General features: G+C 40.0%; 1 protein-coding gene across 4 annotated transcripts in view; it reads left to right on the forward strand.

The window, feature by feature from the left end:
* PCSK5 (proprotein convertase subtilisin/kexin type 5) overlaps positions 1-21202 on the forward strand; it is a 498339-nt gene that overhangs the window by 209336 nt on the left and 267801 nt on the right. For all 4 annotated transcript variants that reach the window (XM_065908244.1, XM_065908247.1, XM_065908246.1 and 1 more), the window contains exon 9: positions 12342-12442. In XM_065908244.1, the coding sequence (XP_065764316.1) occupies positions 12342-12442 (101 nt within the window). The remainder of the gene's footprint in view (positions 1-12341; positions 12443-21202) is intronic.

A 21202-nucleotide genomic window follows, 5' to 3' on the forward strand; every position in this document is an offset into this window, starting at 1 on the left:
GTTTCAAAGTAGGTACAACGAACTCAGGGTGACGTTAACCTATTTCAAAAGTGTTTCTCTAACACTGGCACAAAGTTTGCCTGAACAAGAAGCACAGTAGTCCTGTGTGATCTGCTTACCAAGATGCCCTCCATGTTATGCTGATGGTAAAATGATGAAGAGTTCATGTTTGTAGAACCAGCCTGCTTAGGTTTCACTCACTGTTGAACCGTTTGCTAGCTGGTACCTTTGGACAAATTACTTAATTTTTCTGTCTCAACATCCTTAACTGTCAAATGGGAACATTTAATAATATATAGTTCACAAGAGTTATTTCAGCGATTATGAGGAAGTAGATAAAAAGTGCTTTGTACACTATCTGATCCATTGGTGCTCAAGAAAGATCTGACTTTTGGGATGCCCCCACTCATTGCAGCCGACTCTGAATTTCAGACACCTTTGCACTTTCTTCTTTTCCCGATCATGATTTTGCAAAATGTCTCAGGATTTGTGTTTTAAAGTGGAGCTAAGCTGCTATATCTGAATCTTTTTAGCATTTAGCTAAACCAACACCCTGCTTTTAGATCCCAGGATTCATATAGGCTTGGGCCACTCTGCAATGCTCCCTCTGGCTTTATACAGTGTTGCAAATAGAGGTGATAAGTTACTATGTCCTCATGTAATTCTTCATCCATATCCATTTGGTTCCTCTTGATTCCTGGTTATTATAGGCTTCATATTTGATTTCTCAGCTACCTTCTCCTATTCTCTTATTTATTTGTTTGGTTGAGTTGGATCTTATTTGTGGCATGAAGGGTTTCATTGCATCATACAGGATCTTTCCTTGTGGCACATGGGCTCATTAGTTATGACACACGGACTTAGTTTTCCCATGGCATATGGGGTCTCATATGGGATCAAACCCATGTCCCCTACATTGCAAGTTGGGTTCCTAACCATGGGACAACCAGGGGAGTCCCCTTTTACTATCTGCTTTAGTTACATTTTCAGATTGATTTAAATAAAAGCCACCTACCAATATGCATATAATACCTTCTTTCTCTAATACCTTCATAACAATTGGATTAAACATATTCATATATATTCCCCTGAAAGTACTTCCATCATTCATCAGTAAACATATTCCACAGTACAAAGTAAAATATGAAAGGAGAAAATACAGAGATGACAAGTTTTGAAGTCTCATGGCTTTTTTCATGGGAAATGATGCTCTATGATATTTTACCTTCATAATGGAAATGCTTTCATCTAGGAATGTTTCTTTGACTTCCAAATTTGCTTATCTCTCAGAACTCATGGTCAAGGCCCACTAATACTGAGTGGCATCTATCAGTTCTGCATCATGGAAATCCTGATGAACTCTCTGGAATAAGAATTGTCTTCTCAAACTTCTAGAGTCTGAATGCATCTTAAGGTAGCTCACCATTGCCTCAAAGTAAACATGCCTACCTAGTTCTATTGTTTCCTGTGGGACGGTGGTGAGAAAGGTGTTTTTAAGTTCCATAAATACCTTTCTTAAGAGAAACTTATAGTCGAATGGGCAAAATATCCAGGAAGAAGGAAGGGTTGCCTGGGTCCAGGTGGAAGAGCACGGTGCAGATAGAGGGACCTGGGAATGACTGCCCAGAGACTGACTGCTTACACTTGACCTCCTAGGGCCTTTCATCCTTATCTCCTGTGATTGTGTGGCAGCTGCTATGTCCCCCATTGACTGGGTGGTCATTTAGGATTCTCCCACGGATGGACAAATCAATCATTCTGTGATGAAAGACAGGGCTTGAGAGGAAAAATGGACACTATGAAATAATGTCAATATCCTTGATTCAGATCATATTTCACTTTTCCCTAGTTGCTGCTACTGATACCAAAACCTTGACTGACTCACTCAATGTATAAAGTTATCTGTGTAACTTTTACTTGGCCCTATCTTTTGTTTAACCTCTCCTATTCTCATGGCAGCCATTTGTTAGTAATTCTTCTGTAGCAAATTCTCAGAATCTCTTATTTTGCCTGAATCTCCAAGTTACTCTTCGTTGGACAGGAGTGCTATAGCTGTTTCAAATGATAATCTCTAGCTGCAGACAGACCACTCAGTAGCTAAGTAACTTTCCCGGAATCTTGGTTTCCTCATCTGTAAAATGGAGGTAAAGCCAGTACCAACCTCATGGATTTTCACGAAGATAACAAGATCCTGAGCGTAAGATACTTGCACAGCTCCTAAGGCAGTGAGCCACCTAGTAAGTGGCTGGTATCATTGTTCCCTAAGTGAGTGTGGCTTTCTGCATCATGGGAGCTTAGGCCGGTCATTTTTCCAGATGTTGTTAATGGAGGTGCTTCATTTTTCCAATCTGTAGAACCACGATCTGTTCCATCCACCCCATAAAGAAAGGTGCTTTGAAGGTGAACATGTTAACCAGCAGTCTGAACATGAGTTGGCAGCAACGTCAGCCTTTTATGGTCCAGCTACCCCTTTCCCTTCTAGATGTCAGAATGACAGATAATCCAGCTCTGCACTTGGGACTTCTTCTCCACCAGGCTTTGAACAAGTTGCCTGTGGTCCCTCAGAGATGCCCGCATCCTGTTAGTGGCATCTGTGATTGAGTGAGGAACAGTGTCTCCCTTTGTTCTGGGGCTGCCCTCCCCAGGCCATCCATTTCCTTTTGTAATTTGTACCTTCTCGAGAAGAGCACAGTTGTCATTCTTCATTCATAGAGCACCTTTGTGAGTTGAGCTGAGCATCCAGAAGAGAGGAAAGGTCTCACTGCTTCTGGGAAAGCACTTTGGTTACGTAAATTTTGTCTTTTTAATGGTGTTCAAACAGGAAAACCTTGCCCTGAGTTTAAGAATGTAGCCTAGTCTCCATCCCTTGTTTTCCTGCCATCACTATCGATACAGTTGCGGACCTTAGTATTCCACTCGTTAATAAATAGATTTATAGATTTAATAGATTGAGATCAGTGTTGGCCTTGAACCTTATTACAGCAAGCGAAGCATCCAAAGTATCAAGATTACTATGATAAGAAGCTCCCCTATAAACTAAATAGAAATCAGTGAAAATGACTGGCTATTATGAAATAACATGTTTTTCTTAATAACTCCATGTCCATTTTATTCCATGCTGGACATGTAGTACCTTTATAATTATATTGACATGTTGTAAGTGTAACATTTTTTGCCCTTCTAATATATACCTGGCAAAATGCTGTGCACATTCAATGTACCATCTCTTGGTATCCTCAAAACCCTACACAGGAAATCAGGTATTGTACCCATTTTACTGATGAGGAAAGTAAAGATTAAAAGAGACACAGCTAGTAAGTGGTAGAGTCTGAATCCCAACCAAATTTGGGTTGAACCCCCAGCCCGCCTTGTGGCCAATGTGCTGTCATGTCCAGTCCAAGGAAGTCCAGCATGGGGCTGTATGAAAGAACGGCATTTTTCTTACCTGTTTGAGGTTCTCTTCACAGTGATCAAAAAAATGAAAAAGTTTGTGGAATATATAGGCATCCTTTGTTTTTCACTACTTGGCCCACTATTTTTTTTAATATGGAAAGTAATTTTAATTTTTAAATTTAGTACATTTACTTTCATTTATATTCTTGGCAACAGTATATTCAAGTTTTATATACTCTGAATACAATGAACAATTTGTTTCATAGTCCTTTATATCAGCGTTGTCCCGTAGAACTTTCTGCTGTAATGAAAAGGTTCTCCATTTATGCTGCCAAAATGGTAGTCACTAGACACATGTAGTTATTGTGAAATGTGGCCAGTCCAATGGAGGAATTTTAATTTGTTAAGTTTTAACTAATTCTAAATTAAATATCCACATGGGACTGGTGGTAATTACATCAAAGAGCATATTTTTATTTTTGTGGCTCACTAATTTTGAATTTCATGCCTTTGACCTCTTCTTAACTGCCTCAGACAATCAGTCCTCTAGCAAAACACCTAAGCCCTTTGCCAGTCTGAGTTGCTATTTCCTATGGCCTGGCCGTTGAGCTCCCAGAGTTACTATGCTTTTTGTGTGATTTCAAACCAGGACCCTGTCGTGTGAGACATGTCACCTGGCAGGAATACTGTTTCCCCAGAAACCGCTTCTTTTATGCTTCTTCTCAAATTTTTCTTCGGGAGGACTGTTCCTCCTCACCTTCCTTTGAAAGAAAGGTGCTCCCCTCCCTATATTCTTTTATCCTGTTCAATTTTCTTTCTAGTGTCCTTAGAGTTCCTTAATGTGATGTTGCACATTTGCTTATTAACTATCCATTTTCCATACTAGACTGGAAACCACTGGAGATTGAAGACTTTATTTTGTACCTTCCCGGAACCTGAGCTCAATAAATGTTCAGGCATAACTGACTCTCAGACACTGGGAAAGAGAGAAGCATCACAGGGGGTTCATATTATGACAGGAGACAGGTGGGTATTCTCTCTCTTTCAGGGAATCTCCTTCTACTGGCAGAAAGGTTGGTGAAAGGCAAAGGGTATTTGACAATATATTTCACATAGGAAATTGCCTGCAGGAATCCTGCTACATAAAACTATATATCCAACCTGCTACATAAAACTGTACAACTATCTTAGTGTCAAGGAGCGTTAAAGGTCCTGTCTTTATATAACCCTTCACTACCTCCTGAATTTCTCCCACGTTCTTTGTTAGAGATAAAGCTTTCTTCTTCCCCCAGTCATTCCATCATTAAATTATCTGCTTCTTTTGGAACTAGTTCAACCTTTTACCTTTTTTTCCCCCTAGTAATTTGTCTCACTATTTGGAATATGGAGGCCATTGTATTCCTCCTCAGAGGGGTTTTGTGAGCCAAGGTATAGAGAATGTATGCTCTGCTCAGCCCTCTTCTGATGTCATTTTATTCATTTGTGTTCATGTCAAACTTGCTGCCTGGGGTATCTCAGGGTTGGCCTGAAAGACCAATTCCATGTCGAGGAATTATCTTATTGCTTTTAATATTCCTAAGCAGCTACACATTTCCTTTTGCAGAAAGTACCTTCTCTCACTACCCAATTCATTACTCAGAAGCAGTCATTACTATCATCTTTCTGTTTCTCCTCTTGATTTGGGAAATATCATGATTTTTTATGAGTAAAAGCTAGCAAATCCAGATGTGTTTGTTTGTATGGACATTTGATCCATATTCTCTCAAGAATGTTAACTAGAAGGAGGGAAAATTTATTCCTGAAAAGTTCTCATTTTGATTGTGGCCTGAGGGAGAATGGAGATACCCAACTGTTGACAGGGAAGGAGCCCGAGGGTGGTCCCCCTGAGGTTGCCGGGAACAGTCTAAAACTGCCACCTTTGCTCTGATGGGTGACTACACTCCATAGGTCAACTTTTTATTTTGCTGCCATTTCAGAATTTAATACTTCACTCCTTACTAGCTCTTTAGTGACTGCATGTCCTTGAGCTCATGAGTCTTTCTGAGCCTCCATTTCCTTAGTTAATAAATAGTGCATCTCCCTTGTAGAGTTCTCGAGGGATCAAAGGTCATTTTACATACACCGATGTGCGCATACACCTACACACCTGTTCTTCATTGCCCTCACTCTCTGCACTTGCTGTCATTTTCAAAGCAGTGCATCTAGCATTAGCAGTGCATCTAATAAGAGGAAGGGTCCTGCTTTAGCCCCTGAACTGTATATATACACATACACACAATTTTTGTAGGCTGCATATAAGTTTATATGAGTCTTATTTAGAGAATCGATAAAGAAATAACCTTGAAGTCTTTCCTAACAAGTGGGAGAGTTTAAAATATAGAACAAAATGAGTATAAAGTAGCTTAACACTAGTAATTCAGCATAACCAATACTGCACCTTTGCTCTGTACTCAGCACTGAACCGAACATTATAGATTTGCAAAAAAAAAAAAAAAAAAAAAAAAAAGATATAAGATGGCATCCTTCTTTAGTGATAGCAATCTCACATATATGAGCAAAACCTTACATTTGCACTCTACAGTTACAGATTCTCCTTGCAGCGTGGGAGTGGAATTTTGTGTGGCCTTGTCAGTCATGAATGAATTCTACACCAGTCTTTGTGACTTCACAGAACACAGAAAGCTTTTAGTTGGTCTTCAGTTCCTTTTTATTTTGCTGGCTTAATAAATCAGCATCTCCTATTTTATTCATTAGCACATTTAAGATTTCATTTCTGTCCTTGGAGCACATTTCTAATCTAGATCCAAATCAACACCAGAAATAAATTCAACCTAACAGACAGAATCATTTCATATTTTAAAAATATCTCTTCAGCTGTTCTTTTAACAGATATGAGACGATATGGCACCTTCAAAATAAAACAGATCACAGGGTCTCAGGGAGATAGAAACTCTTAACTGTAGGGTTGGTATAAAGACTTGTCATTTATGGCCAGACTCAATCTGAACTGAGATTCCCTGGAGAATTACATCAACAGGCTAGAATAAAAGACCCAATCAGCCCAAGTAATGAAATGTGAAATATTGGGAAATAAGAGCTTAGGATGAGAAAAAGGAATGGGTCTTCTCAGAGGGAGCCTGACTCGACCTGAACAATACCCACCCCTTCTCACCAGATCAGGACGACATCCCTAACTTTGCAGACTCCAAAAGCCATCTGCTACCCATCCTGGAACAGGCTGAAAATCTAATTTGCTGATCAAGACAGCTTTGATCTGGCGTGGGGCCTGGTGTCATCTCCTGTTTCCTTCACTCTGATGGACAGAAATGATATTTTCTTGAGCAATATGAGAAGTTTTGTGGAGAAAAATTCTGTTTCTGATTTGGGTAGTGAATTTAGGGAATTTGGAGCATGCAAGATGCGCCAGCGGGACTAAAACCAGATTCCGAGATGCTCTCTGAAATGGAATCGAAACTTAAAGTGCTTTGTTGTTTCCACATATCAAATCTCTGAACTCCCAGCCCCATGATGTGGGCTGACCCTTGAATGCAGTTTCTCCTTTAAATTACACTGTCAGAACTTGTATGTATGCATTGCGATTAATGGGGTTACCCCATGTGGTTCCAGTTTGGGGAACATCGTTTTTCTTCAAGATTGCTTCTTGGTGGTCTTTGCCTTTTCTTTCTAAAGATGGACAGAAAAATTTCCTGATACTGTGACTTCTCTTAATGATGAACACCCTGCCTTAGATCTTTTTGGTAATTTACACCTAAATATCTCCACCACTGACAGTAACTTCCTCTTGAAATGACCCAGCTGGAATTTTCACTTAAAGCAGGATGAGAAGGGAGTGAGGATGTTTTTGTTTCTTTTTTCTTCATTCCTTTTAACCTCCCTTCTTTCCATCACCTTTCTGTTCTAACCCCTTAAAACCACTACTCACTGCTCAAGTTTCATTCAGTGAAATTTATTGGGAGAAAAATATAAAAGCACAACAATGATGTTGTCGAATTCTACAAACTTGCGTATATTAATAGCATTTAACGATAAATTGATGTTTATATATAAAGGTACTGAGTAGGTTTTTATTTACGTACATATCATGTGTGTCTATGCCTGCTGACTCTATCTGGTTGGGGCATATGGCAAATCCAACATTATAAAATTTTTATTGTTCACGTTTGATGTTGGCTGGAGGTGGTTATTTATTAGATTCAAAAACACTACATGCACACACTTGGAGTGTTTATTCTGGATTTGTTTCTGTGCATTGAAAGCGGTGCATTGTGGTGCAGCTGAAGAATAAGCAACGTGAGCCAAGTGGGAAAGCATCATGAAAAATCTTGAATTCAGGCACAAGTCATTGAAAAAAAATAAAACTTGGCAAAGGAATGTGGCCATAAGGGTGAGGTAAAATGAGAAGAATGCAGTCAAGGCCATCTCTCAACAACAGTGTATTTAGAGACCTAGAAAAAGGCTGCGTCTGTGGTGTTTATGCATTGACTTAGGGACCAGGCCTTTGGAAAATAATGCTGCAGTTTCACCCATATATTCAAATGAACTAGAAATCACTTTTTGATAGTTGATCAGTCCCACTTCTGGGTATATATCCAAAAGAATTGAAAATAGGATCTGAAAGAGACATTTGCACACCCATGTTTATAGCAGCATTATTCAGAATAAGCAAGAAGTGGAAGCAACACACCCATTCATCTATCATTTGCCCAAATCAATAAAAAAAATATACTATATAACACAATGGAGTAATACAGTGGGATATTATGCAGCCTAAAAAGAAGGAAATCCTGCCGTAGTCTACAGCATGGATGAGCCTTGAGGACATTATTCTAAGTATAAGCCAGTCACACACACACTCACACAAAAAAACGCTGTGTAATTCCACTGACATGAGGTACCTAGAGCGGTGACAGTCATAGAAGCAGACAGTAGAATGCTGGTTGCCGGGGAGAGGGGGTGGGGAGTTGTTTAATGGGTAGAAGTTCAGTCCTGCAAGATGAAAATATCATAGGGCTCTAGAATTGCACAACAGTGTGCATGTAATTAGCAATACTGTACTATACGTTGTTAAACATTGTTAAAACAGTAAATCTGTGGGTCTTTTTATCCACACCCCCCACCAGAAGAAATACCTTTTTAAAGTCAACAATTGAATACCTCAGACATTTCTTTTTTAATTTTTAAAAATTTTATTATTGGTGTATCATGACTTTAAGGGTTTCCCAGGTGGTTCAGTGGTAAAGAATCTCCTGACAATGCAGGAGATGCGAGTTCGATCCCTGGGTTAGTAAGATCCCCTGGAAAAGAAAATGGCAACCCACTCCAGTACTCTTTCCTGGAAAATCTCATAGACAGAGGAGCCTGAAAGGCTACAGTTCATGGAGTCTCAAATAAGTCAGATGTGACTTGGAACTAAACAAATAACAACATAGTTGTTTTATAATGTTGTGTTGGCTTTTGCTTACAGCAAAGTGAATCAGCCATAAGTTACATGTAACCCCTCCCTCTCCAGCCTCCCTCCCACCCTAACCCCCAGACTACTCTCCTAGGTCATCGCAGCACTGGAATGAGCTTCCTGTGCTATCCAGGAGCTTTCCACTAGCTAGCTATCTTACATGTTAGTGTATATATTTTAATTCTTCTCTTCCAGTTCATCCCACCCTCCTCTCCCCACATCATGTCCCCATATCCCTTCTCTACATCACATCTCTTTTCCTGCCCTGCAAACAGGTTCATCTCTACCATGTTGCTAGATTTCATGTCTGTGCATTCAGTTCAGTTCAGTCACTCAGTCATATCTGACTCTTTGTGACCCCATGGACTGCAGCATGCCAGGCTTCCTTGTCCATCACCAACTCCCAGAGCTTGCTCAAACTCATGTCCGTCGAGTCGGTGATGCCATCCAACCATCTCACCCCCTGTCATCCCCTTCTCCTCCTGCCTTCAATCTTTCCCAGCATCAGGGTCTTTTTAAACAAGTCAATTCTTTGCATCAGGTGACCAAAGTATTGGAGTTTCAGCTTCAGCATCAGTCCTTCCAGTGAACACCCAGGACTGATCTCCTTTAGGATGGACTGGTTGGATCTCCTTGCAGTCCAAGGGACTCTCAAGAGTCTTCTCCAACACCACAGTTCAAAAGCATCTATTCTTCAGCACTCAGCTTTCTTTATAGTCCAACTCTCACATCCATATATTATGCATTATGCATAATGTATACAGTATTTTTAATGTGTATGCATTAGTATACAGTATTTTTTCCTCTTTTTGACTTACTGTGTATGACAGCCTTTATTAGGTCCATTCACATCACTACAAATGACCCAATTTCATTCATTTTTTGTGACTAAGTAGGATCCCATTGCACACATATACCACATATTCTTTACCCACTTACCTGTCGATGAACATTTCGGTTCTTCCGTGTCCCGGCTGTTGTAAATAGCTCTGCAGTGAACATTGGAGTACATGTGTCTCTTTGAATTGTGACTTTCTCAGGGTACATGCCAAGTAGTGGGATTGCTGGCTCATCTGGTAGTTCTAGTTCTAGATTTTTAAGGAACCTTCCTACTGTTATACTGGCAGCGTCAATTCACCTTCCCACCAGCAGTGCAAGAGGGTTTCTTAATGGAGAAACAGGTAGGGCTCTCTTTACCCAGATATCTCTTGAACACCCAGTGTGGAGGCTCCATGGATGGGTGGCTAATCAAATTTGTGAATCTAGACACAACTCTCCCTGCTTGCCAAACACGCCGTCGGGCTCTTGCCCAGCAATCAGTTAGCCCAGAGAGGAGTACAGGGCTCTTCTCCTCTCTACTGCCACCGTATCTATGTGGTTATATCTCTATTTCTGTTCTTTTTCCTACTTCTTTTGTATCAGCACCTCTCTGTGGCTAAGCTGGCAGCATTGTGTGCGTGCGTGCTAAGTCACTTCTGTCGTGTCTGACTCTTTGCGACGCTATGGACTGTAGCCCACCAGGCTTCTCTGTCCTTGGAATTCTCCAGGCAAGAATACTGGAGTGGGTTGCCGTTTCCTCCTCCAGGGGATCTTCCCGACCCAGGGATTGAACCTGTGTCTCTTAAGTCTCCTGCATTGGCAGGCGGGATCTTTACCGCTGTCGCCACCTTGGAAGCCCAAGCTGGTAGTATTAGAGGTGTCAAAAGGCATTAGGAACAGACAGTGAGCGCTGATGGTGTCATGTGAGATAAAATCACCAAGATGTCCATCTCATTTTATAACTGTTAATTAAAGAGTCCCTTCAGACATCCTCACACAACACCAAGGAAACTTTTAGGGAAGGATTCATTTCTAAGGAGTTACGCATTAGTTTCTTTTGCTGATGATCAAATTTCTTTCCAAATCAGCTTATCTGCATACTTCTCTTGAAGGATGCACCTTAGAAAAAGCAGGGCTTTGTTTTTGCCACCTCTGTCTCCCTGCACCTTTCTGCTGATCTTTCACCTGTTTTCCTTTCTTTTTAATTTTTCTTATAATTTTGTTTGTTTATCTGTGGCTCTGCTGGCTCTCCATTCTGCGCGAGCTTTTCTCTAGTTGCAGCGAGCAGGGCTCTCTGTCGTTTCAGTGCCCAGGCTTCTCATTCCGGCGGCTTCTCTTGTTGTGGGGCACAGGCTGTAAGGTGCGTGGGCTTCAGTAGTTGTGACACGAGGACCCAGTAGCTGCGGCTCCTGGGCTCCAGAGCACAGGCTTAGTTGCTCTGCAGCAGTGGAGTCTTCCCAGATCACGGATGGAACCCGTGTCTCCTGCATTGGCAGGCAGATTCTTTACCACTGAGCCACCAGATGGGTCCTCACTTCAGTTTTCTTATCTGTAAAATGTGGGCGATGTACTTATCTTGATGCCTGAGAAAGCTTTACCAACGTCTTTCAATAGCTACGATGTGAGTCCTAGTAAGTTCATCTCATAAGCCTTATACCTTCCCAACAGGAGGGCTGTTAGTCCCAAGGAGGGAGCGCAAAAATGGATTCTTATCAGGGAGGAAGGGTTTTTAAATCTTAGCTGATTTAGTGGTTTGCAAAATCTTTTACCCTGATGCTTCCTTTCCCTGGTTATGAAGAATCTGCAGTTTATTTTTCTTCCTTCAGGAAATGATTATGAAACACAGGTTGAGAAACCCTGACCTTGCTGATGGGCATGTTATTCAACCACAGCCAAAGTGAACTGGCTTCAAGCCAAGAGGAGCCGATCTGATTCTTACATTTTGGTTTTCAAAAAAATGGAAAATGGCCAATCTCCTATAATGTTCAAGCATGTACTTAGGGCTGTTAATTTCACATTAAGTGCACTGGCTTCAACCCTGTTTTTAGTGTTTGTGTTAAATGTGTCAGGATTTAAATCTTGGTTCATCCAAGTCACATTTCTGTGTATCCTAAAAATGAGTCTGTAAGCAAATGTTCCTTCTAAAACAGAACAAATCTTTTGCTTGCACCCGCAGCTTTTCCAAGGTGATAGTTCTGAGAGGGCAGAAATAAAACCCTGTACTTTTATTCCTTACACTGATCATGCTTAACTCAGTATCTGGTGATTGGCTCAACATGTTTATTTAAAATGTTGGGGTAACAAAAGTACATTGATGTTAGCTAAAGCTGGGACCAGAGTGAGGCAAGTGAGGTGGCTAGGTGTAGATTTGAAGGATAAACTTGCAGAACCTGTGTGTTTCAGGCCAAAGGCTCACCAAAAGTCTTGACCCCGGTTGTAACAGAAGTGGAATCCAATTTCCAGACCCTTCCCTTTGCAAAGTTGATTTACACAGGCAATTCTCTGGAAGTGATACGGTCACAGGAGCACAGGAACCAGGAATTTAAAACAACTATTTCAACACTCCTCCATTCCAGCTTTATGAGTAAATTTCTTTCTACTTGCATGTGACTCACGTTGACGCCAGAGCCCTGAATTTTCCACTTCTGTCTTCTAGATCACTACGGATCTGAGGCAGCGTTGTACGGACAACCACACAGGGACATCCGCCTCAGCCCCCATGGCTGCGGGCATCATCGCCCTGGCCCTGGAAGCCAAGTAAGCCTTCACCTCCATTGTCTCCACTGGTGACAGCCCCTCAGCTCAAGGACGCTTTACCCCTTTGTTAGTATACAATCCCTAGCACAACCCAGAATATAATCTTCACAGTTCCACCTTTAAAACTTCAAGGAATAGGGCTTAACAAACGGTTCCCCTCTACTAAGGGAAAAGGCAACTTTTGGGGTTATCTTCTTAAAAAATCAAACAGTGTAATCACTTTATTGTGGAGTCATAGTGTAAGCATGCCAGCTGGCTGCAACAGTCTGCTCGCCTTGTTGAGGTTCTAGTCTGGGAATGTTCTGTGAGTCTCAGGACACTTAGGTCTGCCTACTTCTGGGCCCTTTCCCTGAAGGTCAGCGATGCAGCTCAGATTCCATGACAATAGCATCATCACAGACTCACTCTGGGGAATAACGTATGTCAAGGGTCAGATGATGGGAGCCCAGGGAGAAAGGCAATCCACTTTCCGTAAAGCCCTGTTAAATGCAGTCAAATCTGGTGTTTCAAAGACCCCTTTGAAAGGCCCCCTCGGGTTATTTTAGGTTCTTGGATTAGATTGTGTGGTGGTAGTTTTTGTCTCTTCTTTCTCTAAGCACCAATAGTTCAGTTTGTCTTAACTCTGAAAACCCAATAGAGATCTACACTTACTTATCCTCAATTTCAAAAGCCAAAATGCCCCCAAAACTGACAGTTGTTTTTGCAAATCTGACACCAAAACTCATTTGATGGCAAAGCTTGCCCTAAACTAATCTGAGGCTATTTACAGCTTTTCTTTATTGTGAAAATTCATCCATTTCCCCGCAGAAACGTTAATGCATTTGATTATGAGGTGCTGGCTTGGACCTCACTGGAAGTTTTGTGTACTACATGCTAAGGACATCGTACCTGAAAAAATCTTGAATTCCAAACACATCTGGTCCAAGAATTTTGTAGAAGGGATTGTGAACCTGCACGCTGAGGCCATCATACAAGAGGGTCATGACAAAAAAGAACTGAAGTAATGACGTTAAGTGTTTTTCCAAAAATAGCTTTGCACCACTACCCTAGGGAGAACTGGAAAGATTCTTTCATTTAAATCTGATGTAGAACAATAGCTGGTGACAGGAAAAGAATATAAGAATCATGACGAGACTTAGGCATTAATAAGAACAGTACAGTTTCATTCTTGGCACACAGATGGCTTCCCAACATTTACAGCTGATTCTCTGTAAGGCAAACAGCCTCTGTAAGGCAGTTGGGCCTCAATGTAGTGTGGATTCAGTCAATTGCTAAGTCTTGTGTAATTCCTTGGACTGAGACAGGCAGAAGAACACAGACTTTGAGGATGGTGCACATTTGAGCTGCTGTGACAAAATACCATAAGCTGAGTAGCTTATGAACAACACTTATTTCTCACAGCTCTAGAAGCTGGAACATCCAAGATAAAGGTGCCAGCAGATCCAGTGTCTGGCAAGGACCCACTTCCTATTTGGCCTTACATGGTAGAAGGAGAGGGCAAGGGAGATCTCTGAAATCTCTTATAAGAGCACTGGTCCCATTCAAGAGGGCTCCAACCTCCTGACCTGATGACCTCCCAAAGGCCCCACCTCCTAATCCTATCACGTTGGGTGTTAGGTGTCAACATGTGGATTTTGAGGGGACACAGATATTCAGACCATAGCAGGGGCCCTATCTGTAAGTGGCCTCCTGCCGCTTAGCGTTGACATTGAATGTTTGGGTTTTTTGGAAAGGGTTAACTAAGTAATCATCTCAACGTATTATACCTTTTAAAGTGTTTAAAGTTTAGCCAGGAGTTGGCGCTTATCCTGTTCTTACTCTATAACCTTTCTCTGCACTGTTGTGACAGCAGATTAAGTGTCTGTGTTTCTAATTTGGTGACTACATTGGATTTTGAAGAATATATCATCTTCATTCTGAAATTCTGGGTTGTTTCTCTGGAATATTTTTCTGTCCACAAAATACTGAAAGAAAATCAGGAATTCTTCCTGCATCTCCCTGTTCCCCCTGTACCCCCACCAAAAAGAGATAAATAATCTCACATGTGGCAACCAAGTACTATAACTGTGGCTATAGAACCACATGCTACTTAGTTGCTTAAAATATTACTATAACACTAATATTTTCAGCAGTAATTCCTTTAACCACTATTCAAGCTCAAATGAAAAATCCTTAATTTTATGCCTCAAACAACACACTCAGTTGGATAAGGTTGCTTTGGGTCCAGGGAACACACTGGAAAACTGCCTGTTTTCTTTTCCCTTGCATTTTGAGCAAATTTTGAGTATTTTTTTAAGATTGATTTTTGCCAAAACTGTGATGGATGGAAGGAAGTTCATAAAATACAGCTTAGGTAGAAAATCCACTATATTTTAAGATTTTTAATGGTCTAGTCCAATGATTTGGCCACAGTATATAGTAATCAACCTGATCACATGAGAAAGAATAAATCGTCCCATACATCTCCATCAGTTTGTTCTACAGGCCAATCTTTGCTTGTAAGTGAAGCTGAACGTTAGGGGGAAGACGTCTGAGTACCTAAAGAGTGGGTCAAACATGGATAAACTAGCTTCAATAAGCAATAGGCCTCCCACAGGAGAAAAAGGATCTAAAACTAAGACATTGTAGTGAGGAACTCAAGTCACAGTGCACCGTGGTTGCTGTTGTTCTAAAGCTAAGTTTAACACTGGTAAGTGTACATCACCCAATCACTCAGCCTCTCCCACTAGGACTTCTTAACAACACTTCAGCATTGGTAATACTTTGAGATTCAGCCTTTACTATCACATATTGAAGAGCCTGATAGTAGTTCCCCTTTATCCATGTTCCAAGACCCACAGTAGATGCCTTTAACTATAGATAGTACAAAGTCCTATAGTACCATGTTTTTTCCCATAAGTACATACCTGTGACAAAGTTTAATTAATAAATTAGGCACAGTAAGAAGTGAACAACAATAACTGAAAATAGAATAATTATAATAAAGCACTGTACTAACAGTTATATGAATGTGGTCTCTTTCAAAGTATCTTATAGACACTTTTAGAACTGTACTTACTTTTCTTGTGATGATGTGAGATGATGAAATGCCTCCATGTTGAGAGGCAGTGAAGTGAATGACATAGGCATTGTGATGTAGTCTTAGGTTACTGTTGACCTTCTGATGGGGCATAAGGAGGAGGGTCATCTTTGAGTGATCTTGGATCATCATGCCATGGTTGGGGATCCCAGGTGGAACAGAGCTGGACTGTATGAAATTTCATCACACTACTCAGAATGGTGTGCAATTTAAACTTATGAATTGTTTCTGGAATTTTCCACTTAATATTTTTGGACCAGGCTTGATGGGTCATTGAAACCACAGAGAGAGAAAACAAGGATTGGGGTGGGGAGGTGGACCACTATACTCCTTTATAAAAGGAGAGAAGAGAGAGACCCAGAGCTGGGCAGAATTCTGGCCCAGAACTCTGGCCAACACTTCAGATACACACCCCCTGCTCAGGTCTGATGAGTCCCTGGATGAGGCTGAGTGTTCTGGTGAAAAACTGCAGGCATAAGCTGCCAGTCCCCATTCAGCTGCATATCTTAGCTCTTCCTGTCCAACGAGGAGAAATGCATCATTTCTCACAGTGTCACTAGGTTCCAGTAGTATTTACTTGGGGAATACTCTCACCTCCCAGCTTCTCTACAGCCTGCTTCCTTTACATCCGCAAGTGCTTGCCTGCATCAGCAGATTTGCCTGGATCAGTAGGACTGTGGGTCTTACTCTGGATGCTACTCCAACCGTTGACCCCTCTGCCTTCTGAGTCTTCTTGTTGCTCTAAGGTTGGAGCTTTTCTGAAAAATCTTCTTAGGAAACTAATGGAAGAGAAAATAAATACAAGACATAGAGACAAATAAGCTATAAGTGTTCTGATCTCTTATCTGAATGCAAAAAAAAGTTTGATCATTAACTCTGCTGTAATAGGATTTGTAGGCCATCTTTATCCTATAGGGTTTGTAAGAACGTGTGTTGCAAACAGTCTCCACTGTAACACACCCCTGGACCCTGCGGTAAAAGTGTACCACTCCCCAGACTGAAAAGATTCTCGGTTCCTCCAAAAAGCTGCCTCCCTCCCTTTTTTGTCCTGAGTCTGAGCCTCTTTAAGTTCTACAACCACATCTGAAAGTCTGATCATAACTTTACCTCTCTAATTACTAGGCAACTTCCTCCTGTTCCCAAGGATGCTCCCTGGGTGAAAGAAGCTCTAAATATTTTCCCTTCTAAAAATTATGAGCAATTTCAGAATAAGAGAAAACACTGGTATCTTAAAAGAAAGGAGAGAAAACTGTTTCTGTGTTGGGGTACCCTCATCACATATGTATTGATTCAGAGATTTATAGTATTTCTCTAATTTGGATTTTGTGGATTTGGGAGTAATTTTCTGTTTTTTTTTATTTATGTTTTTGAGTGAATAGGGAATATGTAATCAGTGATTACAAGTAAACTAATTATCATTTGGGCCATCGCTACTTATAACGATGTCTTTTTAAATACTGTAACTGAAAACATTTAAGTAAAATGTGTCCTGGAAGCAGGTTTCTTTATTTTTTTATTGAAGTATAGTTGATGTACAATGTTGTGTTAACTGCTGCTATACAACAAAGTGACTCAGTTTTATATATACATATATATATATACACACACACATTATTTTTGAAATATTATTTTCCATTTTGGTTTATCATAGGATACTGAAAATAGTTGTTCTCTGAGCTGTACAGTAGGACCTTGTTTATCCATTCCATGCACAATAACTTAGGTTTGCTAACCTCAGCCTCCCACTCATCCCTCCCCCAAACTCCTACACCTTGGCGACCACTAGTCTTTTCTCTGGCTGTTGAATCTGTTTCTGTCTCATAGATAAGTTCATTTGTGCCATATTTTAGATTCCCCATGTAAGTGATATCATATGGTGCTTCTCTTTCTCTTTCTGACTTACTTCACTTAGAATAATAATCTCTAGTTGTATCAAAGTCACGGCAAATGACTTGGTTCCCTTCTTTCTTATGGCTGAGTGGTGTTTCATTGTATGTGTATGTACTGCCTCTTCCTGATCCATTCATCTGCTGATGGATGTTTAGGTTATTTCCATGTCTTAACTGTTGCACATAGCGCTTCTCTGAATGTAAAGGTACATGTATCTTTTTGGTTTAGAGTTTTGTTTGGATATATGCCCAGGAGTGAGATTGCTGGATCATATGGTTATTCTGTTTTTAGTTTTCTGAGGAACCTGGGAGCAGTTTTCTTAAATGAAGAAAGTAGTGAAACATGACTAATAGTTTTGAGTGAAGAACTAGAAAAACATCAAGTCGCATTTGTAAGGTGCCTTGTATCTCAGTGCTAGGATATATCACCAGTATTCAGACAAGTAGAAAGAAAAAAATGTTGCTAGCAAATGATGTTGTATATAAAATGGTTTATAAAATAGAGTTGAAATAACTGACATTCATAAAAACATAGTGTTCACAATCATAAACTCTGTTTTACTGAAAGTTTTCCTGCCTTGACTCTGCAACTATTAGCAGAGGAAAGCCATTTTCATAGAATGTTTTATATGTTAAATTATCAGCATTAGCTCAAGAAATTCAAAATTTAAGTTCACCAAAGAAACCTTTTTGCCTTGAATTGCAAGTGGTATCTCATTCAAAATTTGAATAATATGAACTTGGCAAACTAGAAATGTTGCACAGTGAATGGTAAATAAAAGGCACTGATTTGGGTAAGAAACATCTGAAATTATTTAGGACTGATACAAGGAATCTGCCATGAATTCTTGTTTCAAGTGACCCAAAGCCTTTTCCTAAGATTTCATATCTGAGGGACCAGAGGGAGAATGCCCTTTGAGAACATATAATATATCTAGATCTAAATAAATAAATTGGGGTGGTAGCTACTATTCTGTTCTACTCTGTATTCTATAATATGTTTTCCATTCTATACATATATATATTCAATATCTGCATGTATGTATTCTGTGTATACTAAAAATAGACCTGGTACATTGAATGTTAGCTGTCCTTGGTATGTGCTAGTTAGCTTCTTTCCTGTCTAACTCTTTGTGAACCTATGGATCATAGCTTGCCATGGGATTCTCCAGGCAAGAATACTGGGATGGGTTGCTATGCCTTCCTTCAGAGGATCTTCGCAACCCAGGGTCTCATGTCTCCTGCATTGGCAGGCGGCTTCTTCACTACTAGAACCACCTGGAAAGCCTGCTGCCCTTGGTATGCCACATATATACATGCATACATACACACACATTCCTAGGTAGACTCATCTACTTTCTTTTTCTTATCTTATTCTCTCTTATTTCAATTGTCCTGTGACCATTGGTTTATAGAATATAGCATATAGATATATCTAGAACAAGATTATAGAATATATATAGGAAGAATATAGTTCTAGATAACTTAGACAATTTCTATTCTTGTACAGAAGATGTTTTTGTATGTATTAGCTTCCAAACAAGGCTTAAATTCCTTGAGAGTAAAGATTGTACCTTACAGTCTTTATTAATGTATGTGTAATCAATATCTATTGTATACTAAAAATAATTTTTAAAGCATCATGATAGGAGCTAAGTGAATTAGGCAGGGCATAATTTAAATACTTGTAAAATATGTCACTGGTCCTCAGAGGATCTTTTAATCTCATTAGGGGTGCAAATGGACACTAACATTCATGTCTAAACAATTTAAGAAAGTCATTGAGGTAGTTTTGGTGGAAAGGTGGTAGAGGGTGCAGGATTTGGATGAAAATCTATATCAGACTCGATGATCCAAATTGGAACCTTGGTGTCGTGACACCTTAAGTACCATGTTTTGAGCAAGGTCAATTCTAAATAAACATTAAATATCCATGTATTTCAACCTTCTTGTTTTTTGTACAAAGGAAGTGAAGTTAACGGAATTGCTCAATTTCATATATTTTTACTTTTCAGTTTCTCTCCTTGATACTGCCTAGCAACTTCTCCCATGCACTGCTCCAATTCATCCTACTCAGTTTACTTACGATTCCTTAGAACTGGGCTTAATCTGGGTAAAATAAAGACATGATGTTATGCCCTCTTTTAGCTTCTAAAAGAAGTTCCTTTACCTTAGATCTTCAGTGAAAGGGATAATGTGAGACATAGAAAGATCTACTTGCGAAGAATTCAAGGCGTGTAGGGCCACAGGATGATTCACACCATATGCTGTTGGTTTCAAAATACTATCCCCAACATTCTTTTCTTAGGTAATTAAACCTACCATCTGCATTTCTTATAAGCCCCAAACGTCCATCTGTATAAATTTTATGCAGTTCCCATTCATCAACCACTTCGTGTCTGTTTTACCTTTCATTGTAATCTCTCTCTTACTCATGTATACTTCCAATGCAGGAAAAATATGGGCCACTGCCAAAAAAATTTGAAATGCAATTATTTTGAGAAGTTAATACATAAGACAATTGAAAGGGAGTCTGGGGTTTTTAACAAACAAGTTAAAGTAACTCATTGAGGGGTTCAAAGTTCTCAAACCAACCGTCTTGAAGGGAGACCACATAGGAAGGATGTGATAGGCATAAACATTTCTAAATATTGGAGTTAGCATCTTGGGCCTGATACCTTGTAAACTGTTCTTATCTTCTTTGTTTTGTTTTAATTAGAACCACATTTCAGTATGAAATGTTCCATTAACAATTCTCCCAAGGGCCACATTCAGCCGTATGAAATGTTGCAGTGGGCGGAGAGCATGAATGCATTTGGTGATTGAGGTAAAATAACAGTGGATATACTAGTTCTTTCCTTTTAGGAGAGTTTTAGAACTTAGCACATGCACAGATAGTGAGTATACAGGCCTGTATGCCCAGGGTCTGTATAATTACTGGGTAAAGACGGCGGTATTACACATGCCCTTCCTGTCACATACTCTTAATGTTTCTCATGTATTGTAATCTTGGAGTTCTGGCATAGAACTGAGCTGAGATTTCTGGCATGAATGGCTGGGCTGTATTCTGCAAGAAGGGGACAGAAAATTAAAACGTAGTCAAGGAGGAGGGCTGAAAAAGAGGGTGTGAGGTAAAAACAGCACATATTTCCATATGAGGCTGAGCAGACAGAAGAGGGATGAACTGCTCTGGGTTGCTCCCTATAGTGAAATAATTGTAACCAGACCCACAGAGCGGTTACCATGGGCCTTCTGCCAGGACTGTGCTTGAAAATAGCTTTGTTATGTCTACACACACACAGACAATACACTGTCCTCTCGCACTTTTCAAGTTCAAATTATGTAGAGCCAGTTTTCATTGAACTCAGCTTTGTACCTTAACTGATGGTCAGTGGTTTGAAACAATGGGCCTTCCAAAGTTATCCTTTACTGCTAGAAAGGTCCTGATCATTAGGCTCATTCACCTTGTATTCTCTTGAGATTGAGCCAGTGTTTTATATCTCCTTCCTAAGATAAGGAAATTAAAAAACTTGATGGATGGTTGAGTTGCTCAGAGACTCAACTGAGAACAGAGAAGCTATCAGGTTATTATTCACTGAAAGTATGTTGCTCTTAATACTGTAATAATAAAGATTGTTTCTTATAATAAAGATTATTTCTTAAGAATAATAGTTCTCAGTCTTGTTGCAATCCCCAGAGTTTTTCCCATATAACTGGTCAAATGTCATTTTCAAGTGTCATATGTTAGAAATGTCTCATGTTCTAAATATTCAAATTGTGATTTAACCTAAG

This window comes from Muntiacus reevesi, chromosome 17 (genome assembly GCF_963930625.1).
Source record: "Muntiacus reevesi chromosome 17, mMunRee1.1, whole genome shotgun sequence".
NCBI classification, from domain to species: domain Eukaryota; kingdom Metazoa; phylum Chordata; class Mammalia; order Artiodactyla; family Cervidae; genus Muntiacus; species Muntiacus reevesi.